General features: G+C 38.7%; 12 protein-coding genes across 12 annotated transcripts; 5 read left to right on the top strand and 7 right to left on the bottom strand. All coding sequences in view use genetic code 12, as the record gives it.

Annotated features, from left to right (window-relative positions):
• Window positions 1-57: 57 nt before the first annotated feature.
• CANMA_001141 (uncharacterized protein) lies at window positions 58-1660 on the top strand (the record flags this gene model as incomplete). The annotated part of the gene is made up of 2 exons (XM_051813079.1): window positions 58-78; window positions 245-1660. The coding sequence occupies 2 exons, from the start codon at window positions 58-60 to the stop codon at window positions 1658-1660; spliced, it is 1437 nt and encodes a 478-aa protein (XP_051673277.1).
• A 109-nt stretch (window positions 1661-1769) lies between these two features.
• On the bottom strand, window positions 1770-2515 carry RPL25 (60S ribosomal protein uL23; the record flags this gene model as incomplete). The annotated part of the gene is made up of 2 exons (XM_051813078.1): window positions 1770-2194; window positions 2509-2515. The coding sequence occupies 2 exons, from the start codon at window positions 2513-2515 to the stop codon at window positions 1770-1772; spliced, it is 432 nt and encodes a 143-aa protein (XP_051673276.1).
• Window positions 2516-2933: 418 nt separating this feature from the next.
• CANMA_001139 (mitochondrial 37S ribosomal protein YmS18) lies at window positions 2934-3650 on the bottom strand (the record flags this gene model as incomplete). The annotated part of the gene is made up of 1 exon (XM_051813077.1): window positions 2934-3650. The coding sequence occupies one exon, from the start codon at window positions 3648-3650 to the stop codon at window positions 2934-2936; it is 717 nt and encodes a 238-aa protein (XP_051673275.1).
• A 1128-nt stretch (window positions 3651-4778) lies between these two features.
• Window positions 4779-5870, top strand: CANMA_001138 (serine/threonine/tyrosine protein kinase; the record flags this gene model as incomplete). The annotated part of the gene is made up of 1 exon (XM_051813075.1): window positions 4779-5870. One exon carries the CDS (start codon window positions 4779-4781, stop codon window positions 5868-5870), a length of 1092 nt encoding a protein of 363 aa, XP_051673274.1.
• A 202-nt stretch (window positions 5871-6072) lies between these two features.
• Window positions 6073-6612, bottom strand: CANMA_001137 (uncharacterized protein; the record flags this gene model as incomplete). Its single annotated transcript, XM_051813074.1, has 1 exon — window positions 6073-6612. One exon carries the CDS (start codon window positions 6610-6612, stop codon window positions 6073-6075), a length of 540 nt encoding a protein of 179 aa, XP_051673273.1.
• Window positions 6613-6794: 182 nt separating this feature from the next.
• SWD3 (Swd3p) lies at window positions 6795-7808 on the top strand (the record flags this gene model as incomplete). Its single annotated transcript, XM_051813073.1, has 1 exon — window positions 6795-7808. One exon carries the CDS (start codon window positions 6795-6797, stop codon window positions 7806-7808), a length of 1014 nt encoding a protein of 337 aa, XP_051673272.1.
• A 24-nt stretch (window positions 7809-7832) lies between these two features.
• CANMA_001135 (uncharacterized protein) lies at window positions 7833-9287 on the bottom strand (the record flags this gene model as incomplete). Its single annotated transcript, XM_051813072.1, has 1 exon — window positions 7833-9287. One exon carries the CDS (start codon window positions 9285-9287, stop codon window positions 7833-7835), a length of 1455 nt encoding a protein of 484 aa, XP_051673271.1.
• A 100-nt stretch (window positions 9288-9387) lies between these two features.
• Window positions 9388-10611, top strand: CANMA_001134 (uncharacterized protein; the record flags this gene model as incomplete). Its single annotated transcript, XM_051813071.1, has 1 exon — window positions 9388-10611. One exon carries the CDS (start codon window positions 9388-9390, stop codon window positions 10609-10611), a length of 1224 nt encoding a protein of 407 aa, XP_051673270.1.
• Window positions 10612-10717: 106 nt separating this feature from the next.
• CHC1 (clathrin heavy chain) lies at window positions 10718-15625 on the bottom strand (the record flags this gene model as incomplete). Its single annotated transcript, XM_051813070.1, has 1 exon — window positions 10718-15625. One exon carries the CDS (start codon window positions 15623-15625, stop codon window positions 10718-10720), a length of 4908 nt encoding a protein of 1635 aa, XP_051673269.1.
• A 440-nt stretch (window positions 15626-16065) lies between these two features.
• On the bottom strand, window positions 16066-17238 carry CANMA_001132 (uncharacterized protein; the record flags this gene model as incomplete). Its single annotated transcript, XM_051813069.1, has 1 exon — window positions 16066-17238. One exon carries the CDS (start codon window positions 17236-17238, stop codon window positions 16066-16068), a length of 1173 nt encoding a protein of 390 aa, XP_051673268.1.
• A 1316-nt stretch (window positions 17239-18554) lies between these two features.
• CANMA_001131 (uncharacterized protein) lies at window positions 18555-21575 on the top strand (the record flags this gene model as incomplete). Its single annotated transcript, XM_051813068.1, has 1 exon — window positions 18555-21575. One exon carries the CDS (start codon window positions 18555-18557, stop codon window positions 21573-21575), a length of 3021 nt encoding a protein of 1006 aa, XP_051673267.1.
• A 202-nt stretch (window positions 21576-21777) lies between these two features.
• On the bottom strand, window positions 21778-25791 carry CANMA_001130 (MAE1; the record flags this gene model as incomplete). The annotated part of the gene is made up of 2 exons (XM_051813067.1): window positions 21778-23723; window positions 24756-25791. 2 exons carry the CDS (start codon window positions 25789-25791, stop codon window positions 21778-21780), a joined length of 2982 nt encoding a protein of 993 aa, XP_051673266.1.
• Window positions 25792-25814: the final 23 nt, after the last annotated feature.

Here is a 25814-nt window from a genome sequence, read left to right as displayed (position 1 = left end):
TGGTGGTAGTTTCCAATATCAAACTCGATACACCCCCCATTATATTGATTGTCGGGCATGGCTTTGGCAGAGGATAAGGTACGACTGATTTCATTAGATCTGCCATATAAGCTAACTAAATTCTTGCAAAACTGTGAATGACAAGGTATCAAAAAATGGTACCTTATTAAAAGGCGCGTTAAAATAGACACATATTTACACACGCGATTGATTTTAAAACTAACCACCCCAATTTTCAGACCAGACCAGACCAGACAAGCAAAGAGAAATGAAAAAGAAGCAAGAGTTTCCTACCAAAGAAGGCACAACTGTACCCGGATTTTATCAAACAGATCCGTTGTCTGAACTTCCTGACGTCAAGACGCTTCCTAACGCGAGACACCGGTACGATATCCCTGTTATTATATTCCACAACTTACCAACCAGTAGCTCGGGCACTATACTACTTAGTGATCTCACGGAAATCAAACAAAGGACGTGTGTTAAGGCCAATGAAACTGCTTATATTGGAAATTTACCTCAATGCAGACTCGAGAATAAAGCCTTTAGTAAAAATGAGCTATTCACCGTCAAATTGAAACATAATTTCGATTCGTATTTGAAGATATTCCAAGAGTTAGATAGAGATATCGCCATAGCTCGAATCAACTTTGATCTTTATAAATACAACAACAAAAACTATGAAGGTTGGGGCAACAGTTGTCGAATTGTCTACAAGAAGAATTTAGCTCGCGAAATGTTGGGGATCGAACAAGAATTTATAAACTTTATTGACAGATTGAAGGCGTGTGTGAGTCGAGAATACTTTAAAAAACTCGATCAGCAATATGGATTGAAAGAATTTGTGAAAACTTTTGGTGTCCTGGATGAAGATATTGATAATATTTCTCAAAATCCAACGTTTCTACAGAGTCAGACGCCTAATGAAGATACGGATGAGGACAAGACTTTGAACAACTCAGGTGGTTCATCACCTATTTCAAGCATTAACGACGTTAGCTTTATTCTGAACCCACCAAGCGTACAGAACAAGAAAGATTCAGTCATGATGAATGTCGAGTCGCAAGTTCCAGCGGTGGATGACGACGAGGCCTACTCTGACGAGGACTTTGATGTTGAGGGTTTTGCAACAGCACCGACGCACACAGTAGCTGACAGTTATTCTATATCGCAAGATATAGATGATGATAATGCCCCAGATGGGGTGTTGGCCACGCATAAATCAACTACAGTATGTCAATTTGCAACCGTCACCCACCTCAAAAATACATGCAAAAGTGACACAAGTCATAACGACTTGACAACTTATGTTATCGATGTTGTGAATAGCATTACCATGGTGCCCGAGGTTCCCTTGGTGATTAAACCCTTGGCCAGACAAAGTATGGAATTTTCATCTTTTAAACTTCATCTAAACGATTCTAATGGCAACTATGTAGCTGCCGAATTTCTGCACTACGAGCTATGTCGGTTCCTCGGTATACAGTCTGTTGAAGAACTTCACCCCAACGACTTGCAAAGAGTGAAGAAGCAATTTGCCAAGTTGTTGTGTCAAAACGACGTAAAGAATATACTGTTGAAACGCAAGACGAAAATTCTCAATCGCGGTATAAAATTGAAAACTTGGCATATAGAGTCAAAACTAGAGGAGTTAGCTTGATCTACTAAGTTAATTAGTTGCCTAGAAACTAAACCACTGTATTCTACTCACCCGTTCCTTATTTCTCGTTTATTGTTTAATATACAGATTAATTAAATTCAATAGACAATTAGATGTAACCAATCTTGTTAGCGATATCCAAAGCATCGTGATCAGCAGTCAATCTCAAGTAAGCCTTCTTGGTTCCATTTGGTCTGATCAAGGTGTGTACGTAATCAACATCAACGTCATATAATTCTTTAACAGCCTTCTTGATTTGGTGCTTGTTGGCTTTGATGTCAACTTGGAAAACCAAAGTGTTTGAATCTTCAACCTTCTTCATGGCGGTTTCAGTGGCGATTGGGGAGACGACAATCTTGTAAGCATCCAATCTGTTGTAGTGTGGTACGGATTTTCTTTGGTATTTTGGTTGTCTGGCCAATTTCAAGGTTTTTGGTAATCTGAAAGTGGTGGAAGTTCTTACTTTGACGGCCTTCTTACCGTTGATACCTTTCAAAGCAGCCTTCTTGGCGGTGATAGCTCCTTTAGTAGTTGCTAGAAAAGAATAGTTAGTAATTTGTTCATGTGTAGTTGGTGCTGAAATGGTGGAGCAAATCAAAGGGAGCCCGTAATAAGTAAAATGAATGATGAATATCCCTAAACGACATGGTGTCTACGAGTATACAGCACTTCCTCTATTCTCTGCTTCTAATGTCGACAGTTCATCATGCATCCATCTCTCATATTGTTTTACTCAATAGTTCTTCAAAGGTACATCATCGATGGCATGCCCCTCTCTGAAAATATTCTCGATCCCTTATTTATCTCCTTCTCAGTCCATTATCTTTAAATATGAATGTTCAACATACAACCCATTGCTGATAAATATATGTATATGAATTGATTGAAAGGTTTAAACAGGTCTTTGCAAAAAATTTCAGTCTATCAAATTCTCTTCCTTTTTTTTTTGGCTTGTCGTTTCTCACACATGCTTCTCCTTTTTTGTGTGTGGTGGGATTTTACTATGGGTGGAATGAATGTGTGCTACCAATTTTTTCTCCCTTTGTAGTGTAAAATTAACAAAATGTGCACGTGAATTAAATACATTTTAGGGCTATATACACTTACCTTTCCAGGTTGCGAAAGCAGTCAATACAAAGCTTATATCACATCTATCATCTCTGATGGTATTAGTTACCTAGTCTTATATACAAGTAGATAGAGAAATGCACATATACAACCTTGTTCCAGTCCCACAGCATTTTAGCAAAGTTAGAGATGCCCACTTTTCCCCTTACAAACGACGTAACTTCTTTGGTCTGTTACCTCCAAATCTAATCACGGTTGAATCGCTTATTCTCACAATATTGTTTTTCAAGTAGGATCCTTCCTTACCTAGCAATGCAGCTTGGAAAGCTTCTCTTCCCTTTCCGAAATTCTTCAAAATCAATTCAATCTTATCATTAGGTCCGATATAGTTTCTCTCCTGAATTGTCTTAAACATCTTGGCCGCTACTTGGAACCCTGCTTCATATTCTTGTCTTTGGGACTTTCTAAATCCTAGTTGACCGGCTGTAACCGAATATTTGACCTTGTGTGGTAATTGCAAATAGTAGAGCACTTTCTCATTATAAGACAACTGTGGATTATTTTCCATAAAGTTCAAGTCCTCGACAACGGCAACCAACGTACACCTAGTATTGTGTCTATTGAATGTCGAGTAAAGTTTCCAATACACTATTTTCTCATTTACCTTTGCTTGCTGTTTGGAAGAGGGGGTTGTAGCAGCATTCTGGTTTGTTGGATCATCAGTTTTTTCTTCGATGACTCTGCTGAGTTCCGACAATGGTGTTTCTTTGACAGTGGCCTGTTCTGGTGTTGTCGCGATGGGTTGTGTTTGGCTTAATATGGAGGCATTGTGTATCGTCCTAATGGGAGATACTAGCAGTTGAGTTACCTTCAAACCGGTTCTTGGTTGTCTGCAAAGTCCACTCAAACATTGTCTAAACATTGTGGTTTGGTATTATTGCACTGTGTTAAAGTTGTTTTGGTCGATTGAAAGGATCAAATCGAAAAGAAAAATTGTTAAATGACGTGCTACCAGATGTATTTAGAAATAGTTTTGCAACAATCGAGGAAACAAATAACACGTCCTATTTGAAATAGTGTTTTTGCTAGTGAGGTGCATAAGGAAGCAGTTAAGCTTTACCAGCTCCACCCTAAAGTCGCCTTTTCTTTTCTTCACTAGTCTTGCACCCATTCTTCCATATAAATATTTTGATGCCTCTGATTCCCATTATTCTTGAATTCGCTTGGTAGGAGATGTTAGGCTTTCAAATCAGGGATCTACACTATACTTGATTTATATTTGAGATAAATTCAAGAAGCCGTCTAACTGCAACTTTTATAGCATAACAAATAAATGCAAGTATTGTGAAGCATTTTGCATGAAAATGATATAAAAGTGCAAAACGAGTGACGCCTTAGTAAAACATTTTTCTAATTGAACCAGAGCAGATGATTCCAATCAATGCAACTTGCTCCCTTTCACTTACTTTGTTTCTATATCTGGCTGGTCTTCTCTTCCCTACCTCCACTTCTTTGACTGTGTTTCTGCAAAACTTAATATTTTGTGTAAGTCACGTGTAAAAGATAAAACAATACAAACACCAAATCAGTAATAGTATACACTTTTTGTTTGGCGTGTGCGTTGTATATCCAATTAACAACAAAAAAAAATCAACGCATATAGTAAAAACTCTGACACATTTAATCTTTGTTATAACCGTTTAATCAATCAAAGCCATAGCCATACAGCTCAATACCAATTGCTTTTTAAGTTCATATACCATTTGCTATTGGATTAATTCTTCTTAGAACTTCACTAGATCAGAGGAGTTGCTAACATCACATTATCACAGAAGAGCAAATCTCAAGCAGATAACAACAAACACTCTGGATACACACACGCACACACAGCCTTTTGACACACGCAAACCCATACTTTTGCTTTCAGCCAACGCAACGCAGTTCAATTTAATATATACGCATCAACACAATGGCACAACCGACAGGAGGAGTACTTAAGGAGTACACGTTACCACAGGTTGTAAACAACAAAACCTCAACCTCAAGTAGAATGACTATAAGGGAGTACAAGAAAATTGGTGAGGGGGCTTTCGGAACCGTCGTTGAGGCTGTATTGAGGTATGCAGACAATACATCCCAACAAGCAAATGGAACTCAATCTGACTCCAATTCCAACCAATCAACCAATGGGAAGCACAAGGACGAGTGGTTGGGACCATTTGCAATTAAACGCGTACCGGCGCAAACTGAATATAAATCAAGAGAATTGGAGATATTGCGCGTTGTACATCATCCAAATATCGTGAGCTTGAGATTCTTCTTTGACAAGAGAAGTTCAGCAGATGATAAAGTGTATCAGAACTTAGTAATGGAATGCTTACCATCAACATTACAATCGGAAATTAAATTTTATCGTCAATCAAAATATACTATACCCTATCCGCATATGAAAGCATACACATTCCAATTAGCGAGAGCGATGTTGTACTTACATGGACTTGGTGTGAGTCATAGAGATATTAAGCCATCAAATATACTTGTTGATCCATCCACAATTCGGTTAAAGATTTGTGATTTTGGTTCAGCAAAGAAATTAGAGCCTAACCAACCTTCGGTGAGTTACATTTGTTCAAGGTACTATCGAGCTCCAGAATTAATTGTTGGGTGTTCGTTATATACGACGAAAATAGATATCTGGGGGTTGGGGTGTGTTATTGCTGAGATGTTTCTTGGCAAACCCATTTTCCAAGGACATACTCCAGAGACGCAGTTGAAAGAAATCGCAAAGCTATTGGGCCCACCACCAAACACATTCTTCTTTAAGAGCAATCCACAGTACAGGGGTAATATGTATACGACAAAGTTGTTTAGTTGCACGGTTGAAGAACGATTTAGGCAGATTTTTAGTAACTCACCGCCCGATGCTATTGATCTTTTGATGAAAATATTGGTGTATGACCCTGAGCAAAGAGCCAGTCCAAGAAAAGTATTAGTTCAACCATTTTTCAATGAATTAAAGAGTAGGGATTTCAAAGTGTATCCGAGGGGCACCTCTGAGCCAATTATGTTGGATTTATTCAATTTTAGTGATTATGAGTTGGAGTTATTGGGACCATACAAGGGTGAACTTGGACTCGTATGATAACATAAGAACAGTCCGAGTTTCACCCTCAGTATTTTTTAGCATTACCACACACCTGCAACGTTCAGTTCTTACAATTGAACCCCGTTTAGTTTAGGGATTTTACTTTACCAAATTTTTCTTTAGCTTTCGATTTTATAGAGTTTAGTATATATATAAAGGTCACAACGACCAATAACAGTGTATTTTTCTCATTCTGTGCTTATAAAGCTAAACTGTAGCTATATTCGTCTTCGATATTTTGCGATAACCACAACACAATACAACTCAACATTACACAGCCATTGCAAACAATATTGGATACCCCCATGCCCAACGTTGGGAAAGAGTAATGCTTCATCAAGTACTTCAAGATGAACACCATAAAACTACCAGCAAGTCCACCTGCTAACAAACTGAATCCCAAGAATAAAATCGTTCTAGCTGCCCAAACGTAATTAGCACCCTCATCAAACATGCCGCCGCCACCTTGTTCGTTGTTCAACAAATTATTCTTTTCAATTGAATTGACAATCAACATACCCAATGAGGAGCAAATAAATGGTAGCCAATCAATGAATGTTACATGTACATCTGATGCATTCACCGTCTTGGAGTATATGGCCGAATCTATTAAAGACCAAAATCCAATTGCAAACAACCCTCCTGCCAAATAGATTCCAAAAGCTCTCAATTTGGCGGATTTGGGTAATCTGAGGTTGCCAAGACTGAACCTGAATAAGTTATTTGAATGATTCTCCATTGTGCTCTAGGAACAATGTAGGTTGTGAGTAAAGGAAAGTGGATAGAGTATGGTGATATTGTTTGATTAGATCTTTTTGCTTGCGGGCCTGAGATTTTTTGTTTCCGAGATAAAACGAAATCTCAAAGAATTTTTTTTTTGTAAGCAAAAGTTACCTAGAGTCAGAGGCTAGAAAATATGCAATGGGTATAGCACTAGATCCAGAAAATGATGAACTTTACATCTCAAAGACAAAGATAAGGGAGTCCAATGCCATTACATCAATTCGAATATCTCCCGACGGTTCTATAATGGCATTGGCAACCCAGAATAAAATCAAAATCTACACTACACAAGGGGAGCCAATTGGCGAGTTACTAGGACATACAAAGGGTATTTCCGATATCAAGTTTTCACCAATTAACTCGTCAGTTCTTGCGTCCTGTTCAGATGATCTTACTATACGACTTTGGTCCATTAACAGTTCGTCATCATCAAAATGTATTAAAATTTTCAAAAAACATACGTATCATATAACCACGATGCAATTTAATTCCAAGGGTAACTTGCTAATTAGTGGGTCTGCCGATGAAACCATAACTATATGGGACGTTATATCGGGAAAGATTTTGACTACGTTAGCAGCGCACTCCGACCCTATATCGAGTGTGACTTTAACACCAGATAATTCAATCATCATCAGTGCTTCATACGACGGATTGATTCGATTGTTTGATTTGGAAACATATCAATGTTTAAAGACCCTAACTACGAGCACTTCACATGGTACGGCTACGAGTTCGCTTTCAACTGCCGATTTACAAAACTTTCCAGTGGCGAATGTTGAGAGGTCACCTAATGGCAAATACATCTTGAGCACAAGCTTAGATGGGCTGATTAGGTTATGGGATTACATGCAAAATAAAGTAGTAAAGACATTTATTGGTCCCAAACAGAGTCCCATTTGTGAAAAATACAATTGCGAACTGAGATTTATAATTTATCAAGGACGAAATCTTATAGTTAGTGGAAGTGATGTAAATGGAGTTTTGTGCTGGAATATTAAACTGAAGGAATTGGTATGGAATTACCAGGGCAATGACACGGTTCACGCAGTATTGAGTATCGATACGTTTAATGACGGGAAATTGCTAGTAACTGGAGGGCTTGATGGGGTTGCCAATGTATTTGAACTAAATGAAAATTGGAAAAGATAAAGTAGCAAAAGAAAAAAAAAAGAGCTAATGCCGGCCGTGTCGTGCCTTCATTTTCCTTATACATGAATCCATAAGACGCAGTTCAATTTCATCGAACTTGTTGAATTGATTTTGACTTTTTAAAGAAGTTGTTGATGCCGTTGTGCTTGGTGTTGGTTCCTCGCGTTGTGCGGTTGAAGGTAGAATTTGCTTCCCCAATTGTTTATTCTTCTCTTTGGATAACTCCCTGTATAGATACTTTAAGTACTGGAAAAGAACTATTTTTTCATTTGTCTCTGTAATAAGCACCGTCATTTCATCTTCAAGACGGTTAAATGATTTCAACTGATCATTCAGTAATCCGTACTTTGATTCAATCTTACTCATAGCCTTTGCATGTACTTTTCCAAAATGAGACTTGGTTTCAGCAAGAGGGTCTTTCTGCACCAGGCCACCACGAAGAGTATCGTTATCATGATCACTAAGACTGATGGAACTAATATCAAATTGCACTTCGGTGTCTTTGGAATTTCCTTCACCCTTGTCACTCCATTTATCTTGATTATCACGCATCTGAGTCTCAACGTAAAATGATCGTGGTTTGAAGCTTGCATTCTGCTGAATCCACAATTGTTTCCTAGTAATTAACTTTCTAATTCGTTTCGAACCATTGTCAATATTTCGATTAACAAACTCGTGTTTCAACAATTTGTTGGCATCGTATCTGGCTTTTGAATTTTCAATAAAGCAAACACCTAGGAAATCCCTAAAGCTCTGTGATGCATCCAACAGTTCCAACTCTATAAGTTTGGCGAAATCACCATCTTTTTGGCATTGCGATATTAACCTCAACGCTCTCATTGGAGCAATATGGTTTTGCAACGGTGGTTTCCCCGTCAACATTTCATAAGCACAGCAGCCCAATGACCAAATATCAGCTTTAAAACCATGGCCTGACTCCGAATTCAATATGACTTCTGGTGCCATCCAATAAGGAGTGCCCACCGTAGTGTTTCGCTTGGAAAAACTTGAACTCAACTGCGTACTAACGCCAAAGTCAGTCAATTTGATTTCGCCTTTCTTATTGACCAATATGTTTTGACTTTTCAAATCGCGATGAATCTTGCCCTGGTTATGTAGGTATTTTAACGCCAATAGAACCTCCTTCACGACATATGCAATGGTCGCCTCGTCGGAGATATTGCCCGGGCTCAACAAATCAAATATCGACCCTCCATCAACGTACTCCATGATGACCCATAACTTGTAATTCTTGACGAATGAACCGTAGTAGGATGTTATTTGCGGTGATCGGCACTCGCTAAGAATTTGTATTTCCTTGTTGATTTCAATCAAGTCAGTTGTGTCCTGCTCTAGGTCGATTTGTTTGATTGCAACTTCCTCAAGATTAGATTTGATTATGCCACGGTAAACTACACCGAACCCACCTCTTCCAACTTCTTCGTATACCTCTATCTCGTCATTTGAAGTAACTCTCATTTGAAAATCAACACGTTTATCGTAACCTCATGAAGAGAAAAAGAAAATAAAATTAAAACCCGAAAGAGCTGCATTTATAAAAACAAGGATGCTTCAAAACATGCCAAGCATGATACAGAGGATAATCACCAAACCAGTTTTCCCCCTACTACGACATTCCAGAAATGTGTCGTCGTCTACCAAAAATGTACCTAAATATAGAAGCAAACCAAGGGACTCATTTGAAGATTTATTCATCTACAAGACCCTATCATCATCGAAATCACAAGAGAATGAACTAATAAAATGCACAATCTTCAACTCTCATGGAGACATGACACACCATGGGAAAGATGTCCCGAAATCACAGTTTATGAGACAATACAATTTGGTGTCGCGTGATTTTAGAAAGCTATCGAAACATTCAGCTACTCCTCTGGGGTTGGGGGCCAAATCACCATCTTCCGCCATGCATAATATCGAACTTGTCCCCAGTTTAGTTACTCGAAAGAATTGCATCATGCTTAACTTGCTCAATATTCGTGCTCTTATCCAAAAGGATCAAGTGACTTTGTTCGACTCGTATTCGTCGACTTATTCAATCAAGAGTGAAAGCCATTCACAACTGCAACTCCTCAAACTAATGGAAAATAAACTCAAAGAAAACATATCATCAACTCACCAAGAGACGGAGTTTTACGAGTTTCGTGCCCTCGAAGCCATCTTGATCCACGTAATATCCAATTTAACGACAGAAATGAAGGTTCATAAGACGATACTAACAAATGTACTATCAGGACTCGATGAAAGCATCGAACGGTACAAGTTGCGGTATCTACTCATCCAGTCAAAGAAACTAGCCCAGTTTCAACAAAAGGCAACCTTGATACGAGACCTACTAGAAGATTTACTAGAGAGGGACGATGAATTGAATGATATGTACTTGACCGACCCCAGATCGGGAACCAACCATCCTGAGATTGAAATGTTGTTGGAATCGTATTACAAAACGGCTGATGAAATTGTTCAAACGGTGGAAAACTTGCGATCACAAATTAAAACCACCGAAGAGATTATTAATATTGTTTTGGATTCAAATCGAAATGAATTGATGTTGTTGGGATTGAAGTTTTCAACTGGGTTGTTGTCTATGGGGGTGGCGTTGTATCTTGCGGCATTGTATGGAATGAATTTGGAAAACTTCATAGAAGAGTCTGACGGAGGGTTTGAATTTGTGATTGTGGTATCTAGTATTGCTCTTGCGGTGTTGCTTTATGCTAGTGTAAAGAGGATAAAGAAGGTTGAAAAGATTACCATGATGAACTTTAAAGGTCAAAGGAGATAGTATAATTAGTAGAGCACGTTGATCAAACAGACTAATAATCTTCAAAACAACAAAATTTTTTATATTCAAAACTGTACAAACAACAACTAATAAAAAAAAACCATAACTAATAAGTAAGCATAAATCTTGGATTCTCATTCTCCTCGGTCTCTTCCTCCTTATTTGGAAGCCTTTTTAACAAATCATTCAACATTTGTTCCCTAGTAAAATCCTTGTAAATCTTGTATGGCGCAACAAAGTTACCCAATTGGTATTCAAATGCAACTTCAGCAACATAGGTAGAATCAATATGGTTATAACATGTATACAACAATGCCACCAAAGCTTCGTAATTACCGGTGGAAACAAAGTAGTCTAGTACTTCATGAACAACTTTTTGGTTTGAACCAGAAGCAACCTTCAACAAGTTGACCCAATCACCATCCTTTTTCAAAATGGAAATCGACTTGTTAAACTTGTTGTTCTTGGCAAAGAGCAATGCCGAAATTTGTCTAAAATAGACAAGTGAGTGGTTTTCCAATCTTTCAGCCAAATCAATATGATCAAACCTATCATAAGACTGAATAGCATCCCTCAAAGCCTTGTGGTCTTGTTCTTCTATCAATAATGAATGGTATGCATCATTCACAACTCTATTGTTCTTCTCCAACACAGACACCAAGAAGGGCTTGATCAAGGGAAGATTGTCGCTCTTGACAAACATTCTAACAACTCTAGGCAAGTCTAACCTTGGCGACAAAACCAGCAACAAGTCAACAAGCAATGATGGTTGTTCATTAAGGTAAAATTGAATTGCCTTGTAGTAAATCTCCAAGTTGGGAGCCTTGACAATAATTTCCTTGAATGACGAGTGTTCAAATGCAACTTCCGATTTGTCAATCATGGTTAAAGCAGCATTATCCCATTCTTCGTAATGACAATAAAGAAAAATCAATTCAGGGTACAAATGAGCTTCTTCGCAGGCAGTGATGGCTTTAGGAATATTGATTCTTGACCAAAACAACTTCAAATGTTCCATAACTCTCTCAGGACTGTACTTGGAGTAAAGGATAGCCAACTCGGTAAACATACCTTTGTGGGCTCTTTCCAAACCTAATCCACTTTCAAACAACGCAATCAATTCAGTAAAGTACCCATTGTATTCATAAGTCTTGACCAATTCAGGCAACTCCTCAGCATCAATGATCAAATTCAAACCACAAATTTGGGCCAATCTAAATTCCTTGTTTTCAATACAAGCATTGTTAACTTGTTTCCAAACTTCGGTATTGGATGCTTTCCTGGCACAGTCAACAGCAGCTTGATAATCACCAAGGTAAACCAAAGTAGTAGCAAGTTTGGAATATTTGGACACATTGCTATACAAAATCTTGGCTGCCTTGTAGTTCTTGGCCTCAAATAGCTTGTCACCAATGGCTTCCAAATCGGCAACATTGGTTCCTGAGACAAAGTTTTCCATATCGCTCAATCTGTCCAATGAGGCATAAACATTGATAAATGCACCATCAATAACTGGTTCTCTCAAAGTCTCTCTTGCCATTTCCAAAAATGGCAACAACTCTTCTTCTTTACCCGCGTGTTCAGCAATCTCAATCACTTGAGCATAGTTTTCCGGATTCTTAGATTTGACATAGGAGTCAATGGCATCGGGGATACGCAATCCATCCAATTGTGCAGTACCGAGTTGGTACCACAATTCTGGCGTGTCATACTTTTCAGCATATTGTTCAGCTCTGTCCAAGGATACAATATCCTCAATCAATACTTTCATGGCTTCGGATCTCAATTCAAACTTGTCATAGGCTTCAAAAGCTTCTTCGTTAAGACCATTGTCGATACACAAAGGTGCAATTTCAAGTGGATCAAATTTATCGAGCTTTTCAACGTAGCCGGATACCTTGGATGAATCAGCTTTAACAGCAGTCAAAATCATCAATCCTTGCAACGAGGCATTGTCGCTAAATGGAGATGGTTCCAAAATAATCTTTTCCAATAATTCCATCAACTCTTCGGGTAATTCATTTTCCATAAAAGCCTTGACGGTGATTGAAATTGGTTCAGGATCATCCAATTCTGGGATACCAGTGGAGATAACTTGATCAATCAACTGTCTTCTGTGAACATTGTCGGATGAAAGAACCTTGTTCCACAAATCAAGATCAGATTTCTGCAACAAGTATCTTGCTTGGTATTTGTACATCTTGTTTTCGTTGGTGACTTCAATCAATGCATCATCATTGCCTCCCTTGGCATAACAAATGTAAGCCAAATATGGATCTCTCTTTTCACAGTATTTACCAACAGTTAAAGTATCATAATTGTTGTTTTCTTGCAAAAACTTTTCTGGTGAGTTGTTTGAATCAATGTAAATCTTTGCCAAAGCGTTGTAAACCTCTTGATCATTAGAGCCACCCTCTAAAGTCTTTTCCAAGTATGGCAACAAAATCTTCAATCTGTTTCTCTTTTCAACTTCTTCAACTAATGGTTTAATTGGGACTCTGCCCAATACTGACATCAACAAGTTCTTGATTATCGATTCATCACAGTCAACATCCAATAATCCAGCAATGACTTGTGGCGTGTTATCGGGGTTAACGGATTGAACATAGACTTCAATGAATTTAAAATGCTTGTTTTTGTACAAGTACAAAATCAAATCATGAACAAATCCAAATCTATCACATACAATTACCAAGGGCAATTGATCTTCCAAATTGGCTTCTTTCAAAAAGTTTTTCACTTTTTCACCATTGTAAACATTGTTATCCCTAACAACTCTTTCAATCTCCTTAGTTTGTCCAATTTTAGCAGCAGCTTGAATGTATTTGAAAACAACGTCTGGGTCTTGAGTCAAGTTGACGATGGAGCTCAAGTAGTAGTACAACCCCTCGGTACACTTGTATTCTTCAAACAATTTAATCAACTTCTTGGCACCAATCAAGTCAGAGTACTTTGTGGCAACTTGGATAATCACTTGCAAGTTTTGTGCCAAGTCATGGCTAAACAATTCCTTCAAACAAGCAATAGATTGATCAACATTCAATTGACCAAAGTATGAAACCAACCAATCATTTGGCAAGGCGCTGGTGTGGATAATAACCCTCTTGATATCTTTCAAATCGTCATAATGCTCCAAGGCTCTTTGATACAAACCAGATTTTTCACACAATTTACCAATGGTTGGTTTGTCATAATGGCTAAACATCTGATTTCCCAAGATCGCATCGGCTACTTGTGGCGCATGCAACAAATTGATTTCCAAAACTTTCGTTTGCAAATGACCTTCAGCTGGAGAATCATTCTTTAATGCATCCAATAAGAAAGCAGTTCCTTGTTGAATATAGTTTTGAGAAAAGAATAAATCAGCAATTTGTTCAACGTTTAGTGGTGTGTCACTAGACAATAACGAAGTGGCAAACTCACTAGCCTTATCTGGGTTGACTCTAACCAAGTTTTGGATCAAGTTGGTGTAGTCCGGGTTGTAGCCAACTTTTTGACAGTATGGCAAAATCTTGTCAAACTGGCCCAATTCAGCTAAGCACGAAACCACCTTGATATTGACATTGGCTCTGATGTACACCGCCAAAGCCAATGCAGCATCTCCATAAGATTTGACAATGTCACCCAACTCTTCAGATGAAGTCAACTTATCTTCCTTTAACCATTTCTCAAACAAAGGTTTACGATCTTGTTGCAATACAGGCTTGGCCAATTCAATAGATTCAAATTTGTTTAAAGTACCCCTGTCCAACAAAGTTGAAAAGTATTGTAATATGGGTGAGATTTGACCTGGTTGAGGGGTAATATGCTTCAACTTGTTGATGGTGTCTTGTGTACGCAACTGTTCGGAAGAAGCAGCTACTTTAGCGGCATTGGTATAGTCCCCCTGGTTCAAGTATGCTTGGAACTGTTGGTTAAGCAAATTTTCAGCACCAGGGAATCCACCACGTCCAGCTAAAGAGATTGCCAAAGGTACATTGGCCAATTTCTCCAAAACGTACGGGATAATCTTGTCCTTACTGACTTCAACACTCAATACTTGGCCAGTCTTATTGATAGTCAATAATCCAGTTCCATTGTTGTAGCTGGCTGCGGTAAATACTGGATCAGCAGTAATTCTGTTGACAAACAAGTTGGACCCAGACTCCATATCATACAAGTGGATGAAACCATACTTTGTCAAAATGTAAACTATTCCATACTTGTCCGAAGCTTGTAAACTTATTGGGAAATCGTTACTTGCATCAGGTGGGAAAAAAATGTCAACGACCTTCTTTTGAAATGGTGGGTTTCCATCAACATGGTCAATTTCAATAATATGCATGTTTCCTTGCCCCTGTGCATTCTTGTTACCAACACAAAACACCTTGGTTGGTTGAACAGCTCCGCTTAGGGTTAACGAAGCAAATTTACAAACGTGACCTTCAATTGGTTGAGAAACGTTTCTTGACCTTGAATATAACTGAATGTGACCAGCAATTCTCCCATCTTCTTGAGCAATACCAGTAACGGCAAACCAATTCAAATCTGGCTCGGCAACAAAATTGATGATCTGAGCATTATTCAATGTGTGATGCCTGTCAGTCAACTTGATTGGCCCGTCATTGGTCCCATCAAACACATTCCAAAAGTAAATCAGGGATTGTGTCACCAAACCAAGATGTTGATTGTCAAGCCATTTCCAAAATATGACTGGTTCATTCATAGTATAGGCCTTCAACCTCTGTTTAGACCCCAAGTTGAAAATCTGCAATGTAGTTCCATTTGCCCTCAAACTAATGACAAACTCTTGGGGATGCATAATGGCATTATCTGCTGACATGTTCTTTCTCGTGACTTCATTGTTGTTTTTCAAATCGACAATAGCAACCGTGTTGCCCAGTGGACCCGATTCACGAATACATATATAATGATCCGACTCCAAGGTGGTTGATTTGAAGTCCAACGACGATGGAGAAATACCCAATTGGGTTAGTTGGGTGAGTTCGGTAAAATCAATTGGAATATCGGACATTGGAAAAAGCAAACTGTTATTAATAGAACAATGGGGAGATGTTGATTTCTCGATTTTTCTTATTAGCTTGTATCACTAAGTTCACTTATACTTTATTTATTCAATTTGCGATAAAACTATTCAAATCTATTGTTCTTTCTTTGTAAGTGATATGTTGCTGCCTTTTAAAAGTCGTTTGTACTTTATTGGTTGACTTTTTCGCTCGTTGATTATTTTTGTTTGTTCATTCGCCTTTTATTTTTTTTTGTCGTCGTTGGTTTTTCGTTGTTCTCATAAGAAAAGAGAATAATTAGGAGAGAGATTTCATGACGTTTCAATTCTTTTTATGTCATTAAAATTTTATGACAATTAGCCCTTTTATAACCGATCTTACTCTATGATACTCAGCTACTTTGCTTCACCCACGGACTGTTGATCTTATTTCGCTTTTTCTATATACACTATAATGGAGGTCTCACTGACTCCATAGCATCATCTACTATTCTGTTTGACATCCCCGTTGGACTGTCATAATCCCTCACAGCCTTGTAACCTTTGAGAAGTTCATTGGCACAGTAATACTCACTTCCATACCAATCACCCGTTAGCATTGAAATTTCCAATTTCTTATTGTCTAAAACCTTTTCATTCTCGGCCGTGTTGGCAGCACTTTTGTCCAATCTAAAGTCCTCGGTGTTTGCAAATTTCCGATTAGTCTCCCAATCGACTAGCCAGTAGCCGATATTTCTCATTGCGATTTTGACATACTCGGGTGTCACAAACAAGTGTGTCTCCTCTTCTAGCTCCAAGTCTACAGCTGCAGTGGCTGTTTTCTCTAATTCGTTTTCGTCGTTGGATACTGCTGTATCAGCCATACTGGTTCGACTAAGTTGCAACTGTCGTCTCCAAAGCACCAATGATTTGCAATATTCCTGTATGTAGTTAACTGTTGCAGTTGGTACACGCACCAGCTTTGGTGCCAAAGATGCCAACCGGTGGCATCTGATGAATACTAGCAATGAGTAGATGTAACTTTTGATATTAGGACTCATGTATACTGTATCTATTTTTGACCTTAATTTAACTATTGTTGATTGATAGTTAGGCATTAAATGTACTTGCTCGCTGTATTCATTGATAAGTGGCGATGTTACACTTGACCAAAACATTTCCTTCAAATAAGGATACATTTTGTCGTTGAATCGGCCATATTCTAAAAATAGGATGATGGTAAACAACTGAGGTTTAGCTATATTGAACATGCTCCCTTCTGCTTTGATAGTAGCCGGTAGTCTATTACATTTGGATGAGTTTTTGTTGTAGTGGTCAATTTCTAAAATTAGTTTGTACAATTCCTTCTGTCGTATTTCGTCTAAATGTTGTAGGTTTTGCCATATGATAACACTTTTGAATTGAAGTCCACCATTCTGTTCAATTGTTGAATGGTGTAGGATATCTTTGATACTCTTGTGCTCAAGTAAATCAATCACTGTATATTGCCAGTCATCAAACCCCCCTGGTTGTAGAATATCTCTAACAAAGTGATTTATTGAGTCTGTTGTATTATCACAGCATATGGCAAGTCTCTTGTTTGTGATAAGCGATAGGGATAGAGCCGTATATACTCTTTCCATTGCAATGGGGATGGGTCAGAGTGAAATTGAGATTGAGGCTAAAGTACTGTGCAGCTCAAAAGAGAAAGTGTAACTGCTCCTTGTGAATAGTGTCGTGAATTTTCAATGTCGCATAAAGGTATGTCTTGTAACAAAGCAAAGAAATTTTACCGCTACCATATGAATTTAATTGAAGGGGGAAATTGAATTTGTTTTTGTTTAGTGTTAAACGCGTAGTAGCACGTAGTAGTATAAACAAATGGTAAAAAAAGTAGTACAGTTATGCTTTTATAAAACACGTCAGATGCAAAGTGAAATTTTGAAGACATAACAATACAGATAGTATAGCCAATGCAGTTATCTAATGCAGTTATCTGTTACTGTACATAGAAGTTAGTCTGCACAGTGACTTTGTTCGACTGAGATAGACGAATTGTAAGTATAAATGAATAATACGATTGTAAAAGAACGTGAAATACTGGCAGATACCCGTAACCTCTGTATTATACTGTCTTCTTTTAAAGTGCTGTTGTTTAATCTTTAACGTAGATCCCTTTTGCAGTTTCAGTTATGTTTTGAAAGGAAGTTGTGGACATGGTAGCGGTTGTCAGATTATATACTTTATGCTACACTCTTTGGGTATATGCAACACAAACACGTGAAGAGAAAAACAAGATTGTTTATGCTATATGCAGTACCGAATGCACCAAAAAGAGTTAAATCTATCCTATACATATACATATGACAATAAACCGAAAGAGCCCAAACAATAATACACACAGCTTAAGCTTAAGCTTGATAGTTTTCCCTCTTTGTGGTTTAACAGTATTACCTGCTTTGGCGTACAATTTGTCATAAAGAGTAAGAAAAAGAATTTCATCGATTTGTGTTTAACCAATACACCAAAAAAACTATCAAACAATATCAAACAACAATCATCCCATTCAATTGATTAAAAATTTTTTATTTAACTCATAACCTTTTTAGAAAAAGCCCTCTTTTCATTCAGTATTATTACCCCCTCCACCACCACTACTACTACTTACTTTACACTTTGGCAATAACAACAAACAACAACCACAACGACAACTTTAAATAAATTTTATTATATTTTGTTACCTTTTGTTTGTTTTGTTTTATTTATTTTTCTTTTATTCAACACTAATTTTTTTCAAAACAAATTGGAATCGTCTAAAACTATCAGATCAACAAACTAAACCAACCTACTATTACTTGACCAAACCACATATTCAGACATTTACTCACAACTAGTCGATCATTTTCATCAAACTGCATATATCTAGCTTTCTTTATTTTCTTACCCACTGGATTCCACAATGCACCAACCATCACCCAAGATGGGATCATTCCCTACATTCATACGTGAATCGGAGCAATCGCCAAGAGGAATAGACTCGGCATTCCCTCCATTCAACCCTGTACACAAATATAGAGGCGTTTACGAAAGAGCAGGGTTCGATGTTAATAAGAAGGGATATAAACAATCTCAAAATGACGACAGAGGTTCAAACAGATCAATTTCAAACTCAAACCATTGGGGACATAAAAACCACTCAAACGACTCTTTTGGTAACAGGAGCAACGGTAGTGGTAGCTATAAGACAGCAACAAAGGAAAGTCTTCCTCTTGTTGGTCAAGTACCTGACTCTGGGGTGAAATCAGGCGAATCATCTTCGGAGTCAAGTAAATCCAATTCAATGCAATCGTACGGTCGGAACAATAGCTCAGCATCCACAAGCAACAGGACTTCTCCTGAACATTATCAATTCCATGAACAATCACAGTCCAACACCTCCGTATCAGCTGCATATCCTGAACAAGACCAACAATATAGAAGAAAGGATTCCTACAATTCCAATGACAGTCGCGACCTGTCTGGAAGAACAGTGACGACAGCGAGATACAATGAGGAAGCAGAATATAACACCAACACCAACACCAACACCATAAACCATACAAGTCCAAACAAGCAACACAAGAATGTGAAGAACTTGACACTAGACTTGAACAACAATACTCACGAGCAAGAACCTGCTGGAGCACACTCAAACAATTCGCAGCAATTTGTATCCCACCACCCAAGTTCATCAATGCATTCATTGCATTCAAAGCATTCAAAACATTCTGTTGCATCACATCATTCAGATCATTCTAATGTATCGCACCATTCAGACCATTCTGTTGCATCACAGCATTCATCTAATTCACATCAATCAAATAGATCAAATGGCTACAACGGCCTTTCTCATCAAGAGGTAATTGAAGAGGTCTCCGAATCTACTGATTCAAATAATGAAAATGGTCCATCTCCAACTGCTACAACTAATGAGGACAAGTATGCTCAACACGGGTACCAAATTCCAACACCAAGTTCAGCAAATGGTCCAGTACCTCCACAAATGTACCACCATCAAGGTCCTCCACAACCATTCGATCCAAGAAAGACGAGAAAACGTCCACCAATGATGATGAATGGGCCACCTAGTGGACCGATGAATCCATCATATCCATCACAGTCAAACAGAAACATTACTCCACCCTCAAATCAAGCTGTCCCATACCCAATGAGTCCTAATTTTTCACCCAAGCTACAACAGCAGCCAATGAATGGTATGGCACCAATGCCTGGTGCAGGAAAAGTTACATCTCCAACTCAATATCATCATCATCCTCATTCTGGTCAACCAATGTATAAAGCGAATTCACCAACGGCGATGTACCAACCTGGTATGCCCAGATCAATGAGTGGTATGCCACACCCTATGGCCCAGCCACATATACCTAATCCAAGCTTGCCTAGATCAATGACGGGCATCCCTCCTGGGCCACCTAGTTGGCAAATGAATAGCCAGCAACATCCTCAATCTCCTGGATACCCACCACGTCTGCAAAGAAGACCTGCACCGCCTCCTATGGTTAGTCCAACGCAACAGCAACAACCACATTTTCAACCACAGCTTCCAATTCAACCGCAACAAATGGTACAGCAATCACCAATGAACTCACATCAGACGGTACCACCAAATCAACGCTATCAAACTGGTATTCCTAGACAACCAACTTACTCCCAGATTAGAGAGGATAAGTTGTCGCCTGCTTTGGATGAGTTCAAGCAAGATTTACAAACTCATCAATCCTCGGGACCAGCCAATCCAGCTCAGTTGCAAAATATGTCTCCAGATGTAAACTCAGCCAAGCTTGAAAATTCTCTCAATGTTCGTCTCATGGCTGATGACGAAGAGAATGATTTGCATCATCAAAAAGCACAGTCACCAGAGTATCAACAATTTTTGTCTACTGAACCAGTGAATAAATCTCAAGGAGACTATAATCGCGGGTCAATGGTTAGCTCAATATTATCAAAAGAGTCAATCAGTGAAGAAGACAAACGCATTGAACAAGAATTGGAAACACACTTGCAAAACTTGAAGAATGGCAGTGAAAATGTTGATCAACTTGAAGAAGACCCAACTTATTCCTCACCTCAAAAGTCTGTATCTGAACAATCAACAATGTCAGCACCACGTCCTCCCATTCCCCAATTCAGTGTACAAGATGTCGATGAAGAGAAGAAAACTCGAGATAGCTCTGGCTCCAACAATACTAAAGATAGCAATTGTGACGACATGTCGATTGCTTCAATTGAATCCATTCAGCCCTTGTCGGTTTCGCATTCACACGTTTCGCCAACTAGGAGGGACATGAAGCAAGTAGAGGACAATTTCTCGCATCCAAATGGTGTTCCTGAGAGAAAAGACTCGGCTGAGTTCACAAAAATCATTGCCGAGTTGGACCAATTTGAAGAACAAATGCCAAACACTACACTGCACCCAGATGCATCTCACACAAAACCTAAACCGGCTCAATATGAACCAGGTATGGGGCCATGTCGATCATGTAATCAGCCAATAGATCCTTCAGCTAGAGGTTCACTCAAATCGATTTTTTCTAAAACTGGCGAATTGTCGGGCCAATGGCACCGTGGATGTTTCAAATGCTCATATCAATCATGCCCAACTCACTTTAATAAGCAGGTCCAGTGTTATGTATTGGATGATGAGCCCTACTGCTTCCAACATTATCATTTATTAAATTCAACAACTTGTAAATCATGTGGGGTTGGAATTGAAGGTTCGTGTATTGAAAATGATTTAGGCCAAAAGTGGCATATGCATTGTTTGAAATGCAGTTGTTGTCAGGGACAAATTGAACAGGATTATTATGTTGTTAACGATCTGATTATGTGTGAGGCTGATGCTAAGCAGTACTTGCACCGTGGTGGCGGCTCAGGTGATGACAAGGTGGAAAAGAGAAGAACAAGAATGTATTATGCTTAATGACGAGGGGACTGCTGAGATGAGATGAGATGAGTGACTATATGCTGTATTATAGATTATTTTATTATTTTGGTTATAGATTTTTGTATCAACACGTTATAAAGAGAAGCCACTGTAGATGCACAACTTTATACAGCATAACACTTTATTATATAAAATCTATGATAATAAAAACCACTAAACAAAGCAGTTTCTTAGTTCTCTAATACTGATAGGTGTGAACATGGGGAATATGTTCGACTTTAACGTATGGACGATAAACTGGCAACCACATTTGCGACTTGACCCATTCCAAACAATCATCATAATCTCTAGGAACATTGACGTATTGTCCATTTGGTCGATGCTCACTTTCAACTCTAGCCAACCCTTGTTTCAAACTTTCCAAAACAACAGCAGTGGCGACTTTGGCACTAACTTCATTGATCTTAGTTATATCCGGCAATAACCCACCTTGAGGATCACGGATCTTGGGAGACAAGATACTCAATTGTTCAACAGCAGCCGAGATCATCTCGTCACTAATCTTGGAACTACGTGACAAGACTGAACCGAGAACTATACCGGGGAAAGCAAAGCAATTGTTGTTTTCAGAAATGGCGTATCCGTTAACCGGGGCAAATGGTGATCCCGTGGCAATTAATGCTTTGTTGTCAGTCCATTCCATCAAGTCTTCAGGCACTGCTTCATGGAGTCTAGTTGGGTTAGAAAGAGGGAATATGATGGGGTCGGAATTGTACTTGTACATCGTCTTGACCACTTCTTCAGTGAATGCTTTAGGACGTGTTGAGCAGCCAATCAAGACAGTGGGTTTAATTTTTTCGACAACTTCAACCAAATTGGCCTTGTCGACATCTTGCCAATCCTTGTCCTGTTTAGCATAAACCTGTTGTGCCGGCGTAGCTTCAGTCGATTCAGTAATCAATCCGTATCTATCCATTAGATACAATTTAGAGTGTATTTCCTCCTCACTAAAGCCATCAGTTCTCAAATTCGAAGCTATTTGAGTGGCAATTCCCATACCAGCTGATCCGGCACCATAAATCAAAATCTTGCTATCATCCATTTTACGGTCGGTTGCCTTGAGTGCAGCTTTCAAAGCGGCAACAACAACACATCCAGTACCTTGGATATCGTCATTGAAACAGGGTAATTTGTCACGATAAGTATTCAATAATGTTCTAGCTGGTGCTGTTTCAAAATCTTCAAAATGTAATACCGACGAGGGAAACCTCTTTTTAAAAGCTTTAACAACCTTGTCCAAGAAATCATAATATTGTTTTCCTTGAACTCGTGGAAACTTATTTCCCATATACAACTCATCATTTAATTGGCTCTTGTTGTTGGTACCGGCGTCTATACCTATGCACAACACTCTGGTTGGATCGATACCGCCAGCTGCAGTGATAATACTACCTTTACCAATAGTAATTAGGATTCCGGCAATTGACCATTCTCCAATCCCCAAGATAGCTGATCCGTCGGTGATAACCGCCACGTCAATATCCTTTTCGGTTCCAAATGGTGCCAATCTCTCCTCAATTGTTTCAGGGGACTTGATATCCAAGAAGCACCCTTCCGGTTTCCTAAACCTATGAGAGTAATCTTCAATTGCATCACCGATTGTTGGGGTATAGATAATAGGCAACATCTCCTTTATATGTTTCTCAACCAAGGCGAAAAACAATACTTTATTCTGCAACCGTAAGGAGTCCATAAACGAATTCTTGGCCATATCATCGACCCGAATCTTGAATTGCGCGTAGGCCCTATCAACTTGCTCCTCCAAAGTGTTGACTTGAGTAGGTAAAAGACCGACTAATTTGAAGGCTTCCCTTTCTTCTTTAGTGAAGGCAGAACCCTTGTTGAAAAATGGCGAGTTTAGTAATGAGAACCCATCAAGCGGACATTCAGTGGGTCCTTCGGTGGACAATCTTGTAGTTTTTGGTTTCAAGGTCTGGATTGCTGCATCCAACCCGACTGGGGTTTTCACTGTATGAGTGTGGACATTTGTTGAAACATTTCTTGAAACTCTTTTCAAAGATGAGGAGTTTATAAATTTGTTTCTACCGATTGGCAAATATTGAAGACGGAGCATTTTTGCTTTGATATTTTGTGTAGAACTTTGAACTTTGTTAAAATAGACCCCTTCAATAAAGCGCTTCAATGGCGGTAAGACTAGTCTTCTTTTTAACGATAGGGGGTGGGGTCAATTGAAGTCTTTTTAATCAATTGGCACAAACTATCTTCAATTTAAATATATGTATAAAGAATCAAAAAAAAAAAGGAGTTGCTTTAAAGAACAATAAAGGGAGTATATTTATTCCATTTGTGTACACACATTTATATCCATAGCAAACTTTCCCATCTCGGAAGGCTGTCAATTCGGTGCGGCTTTTTTCTTTTTTCTTTTTTCTGTTTTTGTATCTTTTAACTTTAACTTTAACTTTATTTCCGGTTCGGTGATAGACATCAAAAAATAAAAAATAAACGAAGAAAATAAGGCCATCTTTTTTAAGAAAGAAGATTGTGCAACAATGCTGATTAGTGGCAATTGGTAATAATGGAAAATGTCAGATTTGTACGCACTCCATAGAATGGGTCCTGTTTATGATCTAGAACTTATACGCCCAATCACTAATTGTTCTTTGCGCAACCGGCATTTTGTGTAAGATATGTCTATAATCGTACCATTGATATTTCCTTTGTTTGAATTCCAAACAAAGCGTAGTACTGAGGTCCGTGCTAAAGAACAAATTCTTTCGGGATGTATGGATTTAACTGAGGGTTGGAAAGTCTCTTAACCAACTGTTTGTGGTAGAAATAAGAGAGCATTACAAATGTACCTTGCAATGTATGCAAGTTTTGACCAAATATTCCCTCTCGCAAGTTCTTCAAACATAGAGCAAACATTAAATGTATTCGCTCATTATATTCATTACAGGCTATATTCTTTATAACTTTTAAATAAGCATCTGGCTTCAAACAAAAGAATTTCGAATCCCAGGCCCTACTCTTGTAGCAACTTTTTATAACCACTCAGAGCAACACTCGAGCGGATCATCAGGAAAAGACTGCCTTAAAAGTGTGTTAATCAATTCTTCTCTTGGCTTTACTCTACTTTCCTAAAAGCTTGCCTTTTTACCAATTTGCTGTCAAGTTGGCCTTTCTTTACCATACTGGTCAAGAGCTCAAAAGCAATCTGTGCTCCGTTTGTGGCAGTCACTTCAGCATAGTCGTATGCAGGTGCAACCTCAACAACGTCAGCACCCACAACAGTTAAGCTATCAATTTGACGTAAAATATGAATCAACTCCCTTGGTAACCAACCACCTGATTCCATTGTGCCTGTTCCTGACGCAAACCCTGGATCCAATACGTCTATATCAACGGAAATATAAGTTGGTGTATTTTTTGGAATTCTTTTCAAAATTTGTTGAGAGACATAATCTGCCCCTTTTAACCAAATATCATCAGCCTCGATTCTCAACCAGTTTTGTGCATCATCATCCTCATAATCAGCGATACTGGATAGTTTAGTCCGAATACCCGCATGCACATTGTTCTTTGTGGTTAACCCTTCTTCGTATGCTTTCCACAACATTGATCCATGGTTCACATCACTGACCTCAGTGCGCCAAAATGATGGATATTTATCTGGTTTCCAAGTATCCAAATGAGCGTCAAAATGCAATATGTTTACTGGGCCATAGACCTTATTCAAGGCCCGAATATGTGGTAACAAAACAGAATGGTCGCCTCCCAAAATTATGAATCTAGGTGGAACTTGGTTATCGTCAACTGAGTCTCCAACCCACAATAATTCTTCAAAAGCTTCGTCCATTTGCTGAAATGCCAATCTGTTATCCATTGGGCTTACTGGAACATCTCCACAATCGACAACTCTAGCCCAAGACTTGTAGGGGTTGAACATTGCTCTATGGTTGAATCCACGCAAACTGTACTGACGTTGTGATGCATCTCTAATAGCCCTGGGGCCAAATCTAGCACCAGGTCTGTACGAAACTGCAGTGTCAAATGGAACACCAATAATTCCAACATCAAATATCTGGTCACGATCAATAAGACATTGAACGTGGTCCAAGTGTGCAAATGTAGCTATTCCTTGAAACTGCCAAAGACTTCCCCATTTCTCTTGCAAGTCAGTAGCACAAAGTGCCACACTGAAAGTGCTTAAAAGCGAAAGTAATTTCATTATAAGCAGATTATTGAGGATTA

This window comes from Candida margitis (genome assembly GCF_024628925.1).
Source record: "Candida margitis strain CBS 14175 chromosome Unknown scaffold35, whole genome shotgun sequence".
NCBI classification, from domain to species: domain Eukaryota; kingdom Fungi; phylum Ascomycota; class Pichiomycetes; order Serinales; family Debaryomycetaceae; genus Lodderomyces; species Lodderomyces margitis.
Note: the sequence above shows the minus strand (reverse complement) of the source record. Positions and strands in the feature narration are given on the sequence as shown.